The sequence below is a fragment of the Hippoglossus hippoglossus genome, chromosome 3 (genome assembly GCF_009819705.1).
Source record: "Hippoglossus hippoglossus isolate fHipHip1 chromosome 3, fHipHip1.pri, whole genome shotgun sequence".
NCBI lineage: Eukaryota > Metazoa > Chordata > Actinopteri > Pleuronectiformes > Pleuronectidae > Hippoglossus > Hippoglossus hippoglossus.
The window spans coordinates 11,365,020-11,380,303 of NC_047153.1; the positions used below are offsets into that span (position 1 = coordinate 11,365,020).

Below are 15,284 nucleotides of genomic sequence, written 5' to 3' on the forward strand. Positions count from 1 at the left end.
TTCCAGTTGCACTCTGAAAACTAATAATGTTGTTCTTTATATCAAATGAAGGGAGCGACGCTTGTGAGCTAGTTCAAGCAGCCAACTCGACTGCACTTGAGCTGCTTGACTGAACTATATCCTCATCTCAGATAGAAAAGTTGCTTTTATGAAAAATATATTTTTTTGGGAAACAAATTGTAATTTGTGTTGAAGTGCAGGAGTTGTGATTTTTAATAGGATGATAAGTTAACATGTTATTTTAAAATTTTAGTTGTATATAGTTTTTCTTTGTAATTTTATAGTACATCTGACCTAAAACAAATACTCACATTCTCACCTTCCGACATCTACTTCAGCTCTTCCCTCTAATTTCTTCATTGTTTAGTTATTTTCTTACAGCAGACAGTCCATTGCACATGTTCATTACTAACCCACCTTTTCTTTCCTCTAACCATCACAAGAATTACGCCTCTGTCTGTCAAGCAGTTGTCACATTTCAATTTCCTCTTTCTACTTTAAGTGATGCGTGTGTGGTCATCGCTTGGTTTGCTCACGGAGACAGAGACAGACAGCGACAGGCAGAGCTACAGAGCGGTACACACCAAAAGAGAACTGCTCAAGATACAAGAGGAAGCTACAAGAGACACGGAAAGCAGCCAATACTTAACTTACATTGATGCAGGATATGGCCAGGTTGGATGTCACAGAGATGTTTCACGGTATTTCGTTTCCTGGACACCTGCACACCCAGGAATCCTTACAACTTGCTCTCAGATTTCCGTTTCGGGACACGGATGTTCTCATCGTCTCCTACCCGAAGTCAGGTAACTACAGAAGACAACTAAACTCATGTTCTATCGGTGCAATTTTAATTTATTATATCTTATATGTGCAATCATGTTCATACTGTATATATTCATTTCTCCTTTGTACATTTTATTTCTGTTTTTTATATTTCACTGTGTTTATATTGCATTTTTATGACTTTTTACCTCTGACAAGGAAGTCATGTTTTAGCCCCTGTCCATTGGTTTGCATGTTGGTTTTTTCATTTGTTTGTTTGTGAGCTGGATAACACCAAAACTACCAAAAGTATTACTATAAAACAAGAAAGAACCCAGATTTGGACAAAGGGGAAGATCCGGACATTTTTTAACACTTTCTTTTCACTTATTTCCCAGGAAATAATTTATGGATCGATTTGAAAAAATTGCAAATTTAAGGGACTGATATTTATTCGGTGCAGTTTGATTTAATTTAAGGGGACTGAAGGGCTTTAAAAAGATCTAATCTTACTTATCTCATCTTATCCTGACTCACTGCTGACTGCACACACTGTAACATTGTGACTTGTAATCACATCATGAATCATTTGTTTGCAGTTTGGGTTTTTAAACTATTCTAAGAACCTTTTTGCTTTTGAATGAATGAATTGAATGTGTCAGCACAGTGTTTGTTTCTCTCTCTCCTCTCTACAGGCACCACATGGATGCAGGAAATTTTGACTCTAGTATCGAGCAGAGGGGACCCACATCTGAACCAAACTGTTCCAAACTGGACCAGGGCTCCCTGGCTGGAGCAATATTACAGTGCAGCTGTACTGGAGGCCTCATCAGCCACACAACGCACCATCACCACCCACCTGCCTCATCACCTGCTGGGCCCGGCCCTCCAGGGCTCCAAAGCCAAGGTCAGAATTACACAGTTATTGTAAACTGGTCAGGTCGATATTTTTGGCGGTGTATGTCAACTGTAAAACGATCCTGCTCAGTATGTATCTTGTTTTGAATTATTTTAAACATTCCTCACATCAGTTATAAGTTATATAAGTTATAATTCAAAATGTTTGACGGCGTGGCTCTTTGTCACGTCACAGGTCATCTATGTGAGCAGAAACCCCAAAGACGTGGTGGTGTCCTTTTACCACTTCCACAAAATGGCCAACTTTCTCCCTGGCGCTGGCACGTTTGACGAGTTTTTAAATAGATTCCTCGAGGGCACGCGTGAGTGGACAGAGAACACGTTTTTCTTTTGTTTATGATTTATAATTTGATCAAAGACACATGATTGATTTTTTTCCACACATATTTGCTGCAGTGAACTTTGGCTCCTGGTTTGACCACATCAAAGGCTGGACCAGTCAGACGGCGTCTATGGACAATCTGCTTCACGTCACCTATGAAGAGATGTCGCTGGTAGAAGAGAAGTGATGCATCATTCTCATCACATGATATTTCTATAAATGCATATTTATTAATAGACAGTGAACCTGCCTGTTTCTTTTAAGATGCTCCAATCACATGGGCCACAAGACAAAGAGGAATTTTATAAAAATATTTACACTGCCGTCATCTCTTCAAACTCAGCTTTGCTCACATACCACAGTCATTTTGGTGTTGCAGTCTAAACCTTATATGTTGACAAATCATTTAACATTATTATTTATTTTTATTGCGCGCAGGACCTACATGGTGCCATAAGGAGGGTCAGCTCTTTCCTACAGTGCCCCCTGGTGGAGGAGGAGGTCAACAAGAGTGTGCAACATTGCAGCTTCGCCAGCATGAAAAATAACAACATGGTCAACTACACCCTCATCGCTCATGAGATAATGGACCATAGCAAGGGCTCCTTCATGAGAAATGGTGAGGCTATGACAATATTAAAATAAATTCTTTTTTTAAAGTGGCCACCAAGATTGAAACCTGCTCCAGCCTGGGGGGGACAAGTGGTCCCAAGATAAAACTGAGGGCACAAAGAAGACAAAATATTTTAAATTACTTGGTTGAAATTATTACCAGCAAACAAAAAAATGGTATACTTCAACTCTCCTTTAAAAATTCTTAAAATGTAATAATTTCTCTGCAGTTAAAGGACTGTATTCTTTCACAGTGTTGTTTCTATTACACACCATTTACATACAACTGACTGGGGGAGGCAGGGAACAGGCCTCCAACGCTGCTGTCACAACCACATCCTCTTGACCTAGAGGTCATTGGAGTGTGGTTTTGTTTGGTTGCTGCTTCCGTTTGATTTGCAGTTCCGTTTTATTTGCAGTCGTGCCTGTAGTGTCAAAGGCACTACAGGTACGACTGTGGTATCAATCTTCACATCTACCTCTTGGCAGGGGGTAAAAAAAGATGAATACCTCCTTTAAGAGGTGAACTTACTGTATCGTGGGTAAACATGAGTCAACAGGCATGTTTTTAAAATCATGATCAACTATTCAGTTTGGTTGTAGATATAGATTCACCTTCAATATGGTGTTTAAAATCACATTAATCAAATATCATCCTTGTTGCTTCCCTTTCCAACCATATAGGTAAGACTGGTGAGTGGAAGAAGATGTTCACAGAGGAGCAGAATCAATATTTCGAGAGCGTCTTCAAGTCCAAGATGCACGACTGCACTGAGTTTGTGTGGGAGGTGCAGGATCAAGAGGAGACGCACGCTAAAGAGCACATTTCTCTATAGTTTAAACCGTAACAGCTGCATAAATCCACGAGTATGCAATAGATTCAGTCCTAAATAACATATTGTTTTTAACATAATCGTACAGGGGCACTTTAGCAGTGTGTTTCTATGCCTCTTAGTATTTCTTGCTGTCTTACTTTCATTAATAAGTATAATGTGACATTTGTGATGGTGCATTCAGTCTAATAAATGTGTGGATAACTCTCAAATCAACTGAATCCTCTTGTGGTTGACTCTGAACAAAAGTCTTGGTGTCTTTGCTCCGGAAAACAAGTGGCACTTTGGGTTGCTAATGTGCGCAACAAGCAAAGCGATTGAACGTTATGTAAGGAGCCCAATAATGAGCAGAGGAGGAAGATGAAGTCAAAGATTTTAGTTCAACGCTCCTCATCCAGAGGGCTGAGTCATCCTTGTGCGCCCTGTAACTTCTGCCACCCAAAGAAAGGTGTCCTTTACAGGCCACTTTACATGCACTGGAGTTGCTCTGATCTAATCCCAGTGCATGTGTGTGTAAGATCAGAGATATGGTACAGAGTGTACATAACATGGTGTTCTCTGTGACTGTCAGGGTGGATAACTGGTGGAGATGCTCTGGTCTGACACAGGTTAAGAGGGCATTCATCTACTGAGGCTTGTCGCTATATGACATCTTATTGATGCTGGACCAGTCAGACGGCGTCTATGGACAATCTGCTTCACGTCACCTATGAAGAGATGTCGCTGGTAGAAGAGAAGTGATTCATCATTCTCATCACATGATATTTCTATAAATGCATATTTATTAATAGACAGTGAACCTGCCTGTTTCTTTTAAGATGCTCCAATCACATGGGCCACAAGACAAAGAGGAATTTTATAAAAATATTTACTCTGGAAAATATCTCTTCAAACTCAGCTTTGCTCACATACCTCAGTCATTTTAGTGTTGCAGTCCAAACCTTATATGTTGATAAATCATTTAACATTATTATTTCTTTTTATTGCGCACAGGACCTACATGGTGCCATAAGGAGGGTCAGCTCAGCCGAAACAGTGTTATATGATAGTTTGTAGAATTCAAGTGTCCCAGCATGTTACGAATGTTTCTGTGATTTAGTCATGAAAACTAATCTAAATTTAATCTCCAGCTAAAATCTAAAATAATATGTTTGAAGTTCTCACTCTAACTCTAATACATTTCAACAATCAATGGGCAAACTGAACGCTGTGTTATATAATTGTGCTTTTATGACATTCAAGTTTAGTAACATCATTAATGCCAAGAACATATCTTTACGAGAAAGAGGCTTTCGAAAAAATAGTTAAAGACCTTCTCACCCAACAATTTCCCCCATCACATTTTGATAAAACAATTCGTCAAAGCGACATTTATATTTTTATTAGAGTATGTTATTTGACGTGTTGAATATGTTATATTTAACATCCAGTAAAAGAGGAAATGAAATAGAGGAAATGCTCCCAATGTCATCTGTGATGAGAAACCTTTTACCACATGCATCACACATGGACACTACTTGTCCACGTCATTCAATTTAGACTTGAGTGTGTGTGTGTGTGTGTGTGTGTGTGTGTGTGTGTACACTTCTGGCTTAACATCTGGCTTGATAAGAAAGAAAGGAGATTCAAACTCATGCTCATGCAACCTTGAAGATCTTATATCTTTTCAGAACATTGTATGAAAACAATAATAGATTTTATTTTCTATGTTCAATGACACAGTGAAACAGTTTTCTCTTTTTTTGGGGCTTTTTCTCTTCTTTTAATTTCTGTCACTGATCCGTTTGATTTCTGGTAAATGTGTAAAGAGTAATCAAGTTGACAAGGGCTCCAATGTGCCATCAGCTGCGGATAAAGGCCATGCATCGGTCACACACACACACACACACACACACACACACACACACACACACACACACACACACACACACACACACACACACACACACACACACGGTTGAAGCATTCAAAGACTTTGTTGTGCAGTCAAACTCACGTTTCCTCAATGTGAGAAGCCACTTCACACCTCTCTATATGTCAGACTCTGCTGAGGGGAAGGAGGATGAAGGATATAGCTGATGTCAGAACGAGATCAAACTAGAACGTCACTCAGTAGAGCTCATACCTCCGTCAAATTTTTTTGAAACCACATTTAAAGTCGCCATTTCTAGATTTTTATTTGGATCCGCACCAGATTGCATGCACTCATAAATCTCAGGCCCCTTAACACGTCCAAAACAAACGTACAGGGGTGAAAACACAACTAGGCGCTGATAACAAAACAACACACTGGTAAAATGTGTCAACCTTTATTGTTGTTATTATTTAATTATTATTGTTTTTTGAACCACTGATTTCATTCTGCCCAGCTGATTCAACAACGGAGCTGCGTTCACTCTGACATGCACAGTGACTGTTGTTCCTGTTTGATAAGAGACTGCTAATGAGAGCAGGATGTTTGTGCCCTGGACAAGAGAAGGTGTGACATTGACGGCCTTTGCGTGGCATAGTGTCTAACAGTTGTAGAGTATGCAAACAGTTCATCTCAACACACACACACACAAAGAACAATTCATTTATGCACACAGAAGAAGATTTAGTGGGAACTGCAGGAGACCGCACATCGGACTGAACATCAGTGTGACGAAGAAAAGAAAACCTTGAGTTTCAGTCGTTTACAGGCTTTTTGTTGTCGTTTCCAAGGATCAAACATTACCTTGAATCCCTCAAACTTCTTTATTTACTTTCAGTATATCTGCGACAGTGTCTGCCTCTGGTACGACGCAGGAAATCTCAAGTTGCCACAGCAGCACATCCATTTTGGAGCTGTTGAATGAGCAGAATCCACATCTGAAGGTAAAGAAAGTTAAAGTTAACTCTAATGTAGGTTGGATTCTACTGACATCCTGTATTCAAACTTTTGAATTTGTGTTTTTGACATGGGGAGATGGGCAAATTCTGAGCTTGGCTCTAAGGTATCGACTGTTTCCAGAGCTCTGAATAACTGTTGACATCTTCACTGTCAAAAAGATGTGGTGGCTCTCTTCAGCTGTTCAGACGTGCACTGAACATTTTCCTGAAATCTTCCAGCGGGGCTGTATGTGAGAATGCCAAAGTCTGAGTCAGTTGCTCCAGACATTTTACTCAACTTTTCCACCAGCCCCCAGTTAAAATGTCTGGAAAATGTCAAAATGAGCCCATGTGAGAATACAGCAGAAAAAGTCACAACGTGATGTAGAAGACGCAGACGAACATGTCAACTTGGAAAAACAACAAGATTCAGGAGCTTTTGGTGATAATGTGAAAGGAAAATTCTGATCTCTGAACTATCTATCTGAAAACGGCTTTGCAAAATGCTGTCTTGTTTCTTTTTAGATCAACAATTTAACCAATCATTGCATGTATTGGTTCGAATATTGTACATCACTATATTTAAAATTACAACTGTTACCTATAACCTGGTTTAAGACTAAATTGTGTCAGAGCAACGATGGAAGGCGTATTTAAATCCCAAAGTTGCAGCAAAATGTAAAAATAATCAAAAGTAAGTCATCATTACCATTTTAGATCTTTTGTTAGTTGATTATAACAGGTGTCTCAAGAGTTAAAGCAGCAAATGTAATGAATGTGTGAACATAACAAATATTTCTAAGTGTTAAGCAGCATTAAAATCAAAAAGTAGCTCATTAATCCAGTGACATAAAGAAACATCACACTGAATAACCAAGTAGAAATAAAATGTCCTTTCATTGTCTGTCAGGTTTATTCACATGGTTCAACCGATGCTTAGCAACTGACCCTCGGCATCCCTTCACAAGGACATCTCTTCAGCTTCCTTCAAGGGACCTGATAAAAAAAGGTGGAGGAGGTGAATAAACAAGGAGACAGACACTGTGTTAATATTTAGAGATTATGACTGTTGTGTTTCCTGACGGTAACTGTTTAATATGTGAAAGGAAGTATCATTCATTACCCGGCATATCTATTGGGAGTAAAGTCTGTCCGTGGCCAATGAAAGACACAGTAAATCCTGTTTTGACAAACAGTGGAAAATGATCCATCAGCCGATACAGTTCCACACAACTGTTGTTTTATTACCCTGTGAAAAGCTTGGTGTGTGTGTGTGTGTGTGTGTGTGTGTGTGTGTGTGTGTGTGTGTGTGTGTGTGTGTGTGTGTGTGTGTGTGTGTGTGTGTGTGTGTGTGTGTGTGTGTGTGTGTGTGTGTGATACAGTAAATATGAGGTGGGTGACTCAGTTTCCCAGTGACACATGAACACAGAGTAGATAACCTGGCAGCTGAGTACATAGCAAGCTTTCAACAGCAGAAAGGATCAGAAAATACCACTGATAAGTATCATTCCTACCTCAGAGATCCAGTCCTGTGTTTGACGACTGAAGATACAGGTGTACAGTCGGTATCAACACATTCAGTACCAGGGCATTCGCTCTATAAGTGCACGTGTCAAATATTAAAACTAATACTAATTCAGAGTACTTGTGGTCTGAATGTAATATATATAATAATTATTTAAGCAGCAGGAATTACAGGAGTAACTAGAATCGCACTCAGTTGAGCTTGTCCTTATGAGACCACATGTAAATTCACTAGATCCAGATTTTTATTTGGACCTGCACCAAACTGCACTCATGAATACCTGTCCCCTAAACATGCCTGATTTTTGGGTTTTTTATCAAGATCCATGAATTATTCTCTTCAGAAAATCTGAAGAACATTTCACTTTGGCTGTAGATGTAGTACAGCTGAAGAAATCAAAAACATTATTTAATGAGACCATCATCGGGTATAGATACATGAAGATGTGCTTTAAACAAACTTTATATACCCGAAGAGGGTCTTTAACTGAAATTTTTTTTTATTGAGCAAGTGTAGGCAGTGATTCTTCATCATCTTCAATCAAAAACAAAGTTTAAACAAAGCTGTATTAGAAGTGGTGATGTACTCTCCATTCATCAGTACATCAAACCGACTTCAGAGGCAAATTAACCATAGATTTTGTCCAAGAACAGCAGCGTGAAATCCCTTTTTACTACAAACACAAAGAGTTTTACATATTGTATGAAAAGTGTATCTCGTCTCACATACAACAATGTTCATGGTCCATGCGGATTCTAGTTCCAGCTGCAGTGAGAGACGGTCGGTGTTGTGACCTCAGTCAGTGCTCTGCAGGAGTGATGGAGTCAGAGAGCGTACACTCTGAGACTGGTGAAGAGTAATGGCCCTTGACAGGGATATTAATATTTTAGAAGCCAAAGAAGAACCTCATGCACCCTGCAGCCGACCTGCTAAAAACCTCTTCTTAATCCTTTCAACAGCTTCATTTTTATTTTACCTACACAGGCCCGAAACATTCAGCAAGACAAACTGTAGTTTCTCTCAAAATCTCTGACTGAAGCCAATATGATTTCACAGAGTGTAAATCAAGGCCTGCACATGTATGCAGTGGACTGTGAGGGACTGATGTGCACAGGGTGTTCTTCCTGGATTAAAGGGTTGTGTGTTTGTGTGTCTGGTGAAAGATGCAGGAGAGTCTGAGTCAATTCAGAGTAGAGGAAAAAAAAGAGAGTCCACAAGTCAGGTTAAAGAATCATAAGATCCAGTGCATATGCAGCTTGTCATAGATAATACAAGTCTATATACGTCTTCTTGAGTTTACCTCATCTTGGCCATGGTTCTGAAGATTAAAGGTGTTTAATGTTTTTGTCATGTGTTTTCTTCCGGTTCTTGTCCGAGTCGAGAACCACGTTCTTCAAGATATTCCTTCATGATGACAGAGTGCTGTGCAACATGCTGGTCCAAGATCTCCCAGCTGTGTTGTGATGTAGATGTAGATGTAGAGGACACAGAATGTAACCACTTCCTTCACACCAGGGGTTACGTCCAAAAACAAAAAGGTGAGGTCCAAATGCAGATACCAAACGAGGAACCTTCTAGAAAACAGTCAGACTTTCGGGTTTGGGTAAACAGGAAGTCAGGTAGAATCCAGACATCTCACAGGTTGAAGGTCAAGAAACAACACTTGATAAAAAAAACTCACTATAAATACGAGGAATAAACACTGAAATGAAAGCGATTGACCATTAAGAAACTGACAAACTGGCACTGAACAAGTGAAACACAAATAAAAAAAAGGGCTTCACATATGATTGACAATATGATAATAAGACAGAAAAAAAACAGCAAGCTAAAGAAAAGAAACAATTAAAAACAATTTGAGAGTAATGAACAAAGTAAAATGGAGATAAAATAAATACATAAATGAGTAAATAGAAGAATATATAAATGTATATAAAATATACGTTAATTAAATGGCTAATAAAAGTGTGGAATAAAAAACAAATTAAAAAACAAAAATATAAGAAAAAAATTATAAGAATGAAAATAATAAAAGAGATATAGTAAGAATAAGTAAAAATAGTTATTAATGATAAAAGAGAGTAAACTGTTGGAAAAATATATAAATAAATAAAACTTAAAAATGGCCAAATGTCTCATTCCTAGTCAAAAGCAAGACTGAAGAGGTAGGTATTAAGTTAACATTTGAAAAAGATCCAGAGAAACGAAAACAGTAGTCTCAGGCCCTGCACTTTGATTTCCTCTTCCCTCTCATCTTTTCCTCTCATATTGTATCAGACATGCATCTGTCATCGTCCCTCTTCTCTGATGTGGAGAGAAGCGTTTGTTATTGAGACAGTTCACGTGTTGTGGCAGAGTGGACGCACCTGCCGGATCGAAATATCTTTTAAAGTCCCACTTCTATTGTCGGACAAAAAAACTCATCTGCAGGCAATGATTTGAGTTGTGTCTTTCATGCTGAAGACTGTACATGAGGAAATGTGGTCTCAACCTTGAGTCCTCCAAATGAAGAGAAATTATGCAGGATTCAAACGTGTGCGTTGGAGGCTTCAACCAGAACGCTGCTCATTGCCTTTGATTGAGGGGATATTATGCGTTGCAGAATTGCATTGTGGTTCTCCTGAGTTGCTCAGACATTGTTTAGCAGAGGTTTAGAGGAGCTCAACTTTTCATGTGGCAACAGAGGCACCAGCCAATCAAGTAATGTTAATTCAAAAGCAGATGTGGTTGTGGATTTTGTTTTCCGTGTACTTCTCTTTAGCATTGCACGGATAGCGAGCATGGCATGTCAGCATAAAAGCCGGCTTGTACGTCCCTAACACGAAAGAGTGATTGATATTGATATATAGCAATCGCTCCTGCACCATGCATCACGCACGCCCATCGCCAATCAATGCATAGTTGTGAGTCCAGCATCATTCTTTTGTCCTTTTTCCATTTTTTTAAATTTTTTATACAAATTTTGATGTACGCTCAAAAAGAACTTGTTTTAAGTGTTTATAACAGTAAACCACACAGCTGCACACCGGCCAACATAGAGGGAGGTGATACGCAGTCATTGTTTAAGTATGAAGATAACATTGCTCTCTTTAAAGGATCCTGTAAGACATCCATCATGTTGTACTCACCTGTGTGGATTATGGCAAACAAGCAGAAATCCATATATTGAATTTATTTCAACAAACATATATGTATATATGTATATTGTCAACAAGTCTACCCTTTTCACTTTTGTCCATCACAACATTAAAGAGACAGAAGACAGCAGTAGTTACGTTATGAATGGTCTATTTAATACAATTCACAGTTTTAAATTTCACAATTATTTTCATTACAAAATTCAAAAGAACAAAGCCTGAAGCTCTACGGCTGCCACTTGTACATTTTGGACATTGCATCAGCGAGCAGAGCAGACGATTTCTCTGTGTCTCCCCTGATAACACTGTGAATCCAGGGTAAGTACGAGGAAATCTTCATATAGACTCCGTACTTGTATCTACTGCAGGGTTTGTCATAGGAAAGGATCCCTGCAGCGTAAATGTCCCCAGTTTCTGTGTCATTGACAGCCAGAGCGCCCCCTGCATCCCCAAAACAAACATTTTCCCCAAAGTTAGTAGCCGCTGTGCAGAACATGTTGTCGTCTACATCTGGAGTGAAAGATACACTTCCATATTCTGCTTTACAGTGAGAATGATCAGCTAGCGGGAGTTTGAGGTATTTCAGTGACCTAGCAGGGGTGAGGTGGATCCCCCAGCCCCAGCCGGTGATGACCCCTGACCCTCCCACGGTGTTGTTCAGGTCATGTCCTCTCTCCGGCAGGGGGATGGGGGTCACTTTATCGCTCATAACTACAGGCTCCTTCAGCTGGATCAAAGCCAGGTCGTTGTCCCAGTCAGAGTGATTCTGGAAGCCTGGATGGAGAACAACCTGCCGGAGAGGAAGGTAAGTGTTTCGGTTATTTATCTGGCATCTGTTTTTTCACTAAGAAAGCCAAAGATTCGTAGTATTATAATCATATAGATGTTTTTTCATCCAAATGTGTTGTGTCATACATGTATATCATAAAGCTTTGGGATTTTCCAGGCTTAAAGACAATAAGAATGATTAGTGAAAAGTCAATAAGTTAAAGTCTGTCTCTAACCCTGATATAGAATCTTTTTACCCACCTTCTCTACTGCGACCTCTTTAGAGGCACCAGCTTCTTCCCGTTCTGAGATTCCCACGTACACTTTGGGGATTATGGGATCTTTTCCCTGAATGTCCTCTCGACTCTTCCTGACAAACAGGTTCCTGCCAGCCGTCAAAACCCATCGATCAGAGATGAGAGCACCACCTGCATAGCCTCCGTCGAGCACGCTGTCAGCAAGGTACACCATGACCTGCCAGGGGACATGAGGGGCCAGAGTTCCCCCAACCATTCGCCTAGAACGGAGTGATGCCAATCTGGAGGCTGGAAAATGAATCATTCATTTATTTTTTCATTCTTTTTACTTGTTTTATTTTCTGTTTCAAACCTTTTGATACCTTATAGCTGGTTAAAATCTTGTCTTTCTGGAAATCAATTCCCAGACTGGTAGATAATGGTGTCCCACAAGGATCAATATTAGTGCCCCTACTATATACTCACAGAAATATTATTCATTTTCCACAACAGATATTATAGCCTAGGATTTCCTTCACTATTTCCTTCAGATATTAAAGCATGTTGTGTATTGCTTCGATGCGTGTGTCTAGTGTGGGTGAGTATCCATGAAAACAACTTCATAAGATCAAAGTAGTGGCAAGATTTTAAGTACAAGGATGACATTATTCAGAAAACTGTTCACGATCTTTAATTATCATTAATGACAAGGTTCATGGATCATTAATGATTATCTGTGACCTGATCAATGTGTATTCAAAACACTGGACAATGACTTACACGTACAATAAAATGAATGAGACTAATGCACTACATAGATTGCGTGAACAGAAAATGGATTCAGTGCTTCTGTTACTTTATGTTTTCCTCATCTCATTATGTTTATCTTTATACTGAAAAATATATTCCTCCTGTTATCAACAAATCATTTTTCAACGTGCCTCCAGTCAGATAAGTCATATCTCTCACCGGACTCTGATTTATTGGTTTATCTCTCTTTTTTAGGGTTGTCAGATTCTGTAAGTTCAGAACCAAATGAAGATCAGTATCTGAAATGAGCTGTAATAGCCCAGACCTCAGATTGTGCAGGACAGCCATGTCATTCCATGCAGGAGTTATCCTTCTGAACAGCAACTGTCTAGAAGGTATTAGTGTTAAGCAGCAGCGGACATCAGAGCGATGGAGCCTGTGGTCACTTGGATCCACTTGAACGTGTCCTGAAGTGAAAGGCTGCTGTTTGGATGGATAAATGTGGGGATATATTCTATGTACATGCATTCTGTTAGAGTTTGAAAGATGGGTTTTTTGTAAATGTTACGATAATCTTCCGTCGAGTATGACAGTGTAGTTACCAAAGTTGTTTCAAAATTAATCTTAACAAATTAAAAAATACAGTATAATGAGAGTGGGCTGTTCTGAGACAATGTGCTCTGTATACACATCGACCGTTTTTTGGGTGTACACAATTATTGAATGGGTTGTGACGAAATTTTGTACACACATTTGCCCAGAGGACAATTTGTAAAAACTCCTTTCCCATCTCACACAGCCCCATCAACAGGCCAAACTTTTAATTTCTTCATTTATAGCTGTACATCTGCCTGTCTGATGATCTCAGGCAGCCAAACTCGTTATCCTCTTTTAAATCTGATATTTTAATTTTTTTACTTAACAATTTATTAGTTTGTTGAATGATTTTATCTTGTTTATTTACTTTTACTGTATTTCTTTTTTAACTTTTGAAACATGCTAAATAGATGAACCAATTATGACAAAATAGCTTCAAAATAAATGACAGCTCTTCACTTGCTTACCCATAAAGTACGGATACAAATTAGGCTAATGTAAACCAGCTATACATCAGAATGCTGGCATCGTCATTGTGACTATGTTGGAATGCTGATATTAGCATATAACTCTCATTATCTACGCCTATATGCTAAACCTCCGGTGTAACAATGGCTGTAGGTTTGTACTTGTCATGCTCTGCTGGTCAAATTGAGTTACCTACCAACAATTGTTCTATCGTCTATATTTATCATATTCATGCAGTATTGATGCAAAAACTATGAAATGGCTTTAAATGAAGACACAGTGTTTATCAGAGCAGGCATGTGTGTGTGTGTTCGTGCAAATGTTGGTGTGTGTTACCTGACAACGAGCGTTCAATCCTTTCCTCAGCATGAGACACGTCTGCCAGAGAGGCCAGTGCAGCCAGGAGGAGCACAGTCAGAGAAAACCTTCAGACAACGACAGATACATGATGAACAAACGGTAAATCTTTCTGTATCATTTCGAACAACAGGTCCACTACTGGAGTAAAATTCTTTAGTTGAATATTCAGACACTAATTTACATTATCTCACCAAACATCACTGGGTAACTCATTAGAAACTTAAAGTCAGTGACAGTGGAATTTAAAAAAATAAGGGTTAGAATAAATGAACTTACCACATTTTGTTCTTAATACTCCTCTTTTTCATGCAGTGACTGGTTTTAATCTCTGCTCTTGAGTGTGTTGTGCATTTTGGAGCTGGGAGTGTTTATAAAGGCTCAGAGCCCTGAAAATTTCCCAAGATTTCCCCAAATGTCCCAGGACAGAAATATTGATTCCCGGATTTTGAAATAAAACGGTTGTGAAATCTCTAATGTCCACAGTCTGGATTCAGGACACAGGACATTTATCTGTGAATAAAATCTGTAGCAGTAAAAATACGACAGCAAATCATTTGACAGATTTGTAGTTATTGATTTCAACAGTTTGACCAAATGGTGTAAACGTTTTCTGTCATTATTTACAAAAGGTAAGCAATGCTGACTGATTTTTATCAGTCCAAGATTATAACACAATGATATTGCAACACAATGTGCAGTTCAATTTGTTTTTACAGTAAAAAAAAAGCACATGCGACCCCTTTCGATTTCTCTGCAGGGAACACAAACACAATATTTCATCAAATTCCTGGCAGTAAATAGTTAACTGTGCCGTCAGACGTGTGCTCGAGGGAGGAAAGTCCAGCATTACTGCTTTGGTTATTTACAAGAGGTCACAGTGAGGCTCCAAAGGTTTGTCACTAAGTTGAGATTTTGTATTTCAGTTTGCTGCCTTGACATTTAATTATATTGCTTTGCATTATTTAAAAATGCTGCTTGTCAAACACAATAATGTCACATCAACAGTCATCAAAGACAATGTGTTACATACAACATACAGTATGATAGTTTGCTAAAACTACAGCCTCTGCTTTCATAAAACTTGTTTTTGGTTTTGATTTAGCATTTCATTTAATCTTTTCAATTTTTCTGCTGGTTTTCAGT

The 15,284-nt window shown here is 38.9% G+C and overlaps 2 protein-coding genes across 2 annotated transcripts; one reads left to right on the plus strand and one right to left on the minus strand.

The window, feature by feature from the left end:
- Window positions 1–506: 506 nt before the first annotated feature.
- Window positions 507–3,654, plus strand: sult5a1 (sulfotransferase family 5A, member 1). The gene is made up of 6 exons (XM_034581155.1): window positions 507–806; window positions 1,461–1,672; window positions 1,859–1,985; window positions 2,080–2,177; window positions 2,444–2,624; window positions 3,302–3,654. The coding sequence occupies exons 1-6, from the start codon at window positions 659–661 to the stop codon at window positions 3,451–3,453; spliced, it is 918 nt and encodes a 305-aa protein (XP_034437046.1). The 5' UTR covers window positions 507–658; the 3' UTR covers window positions 3,454–3,654.
- Window positions 3,655–11,096: 7,442 nt separating this feature from the next.
- Window positions 11,097–14,553, minus strand: hp (haptoglobin). Its single transcript, XM_034581399.1, has 4 exons — window positions 14,418–14,553; window positions 14,118–14,206; window positions 11,992–12,275; window positions 11,097–11,752 (listed from the first exon to the last, which is right to left on the minus strand). The coding sequence occupies exons 1-4, from the start codon at window positions 14,447–14,449 to the stop codon at window positions 11,189–11,191; spliced, it is 969 nt and encodes a 322-aa protein (XP_034437290.1). The 5' UTR covers window positions 14,450–14,553; the 3' UTR covers window positions 11,097–11,188.
- Window positions 14,554–15,284: the final 731 nt, after the last annotated feature.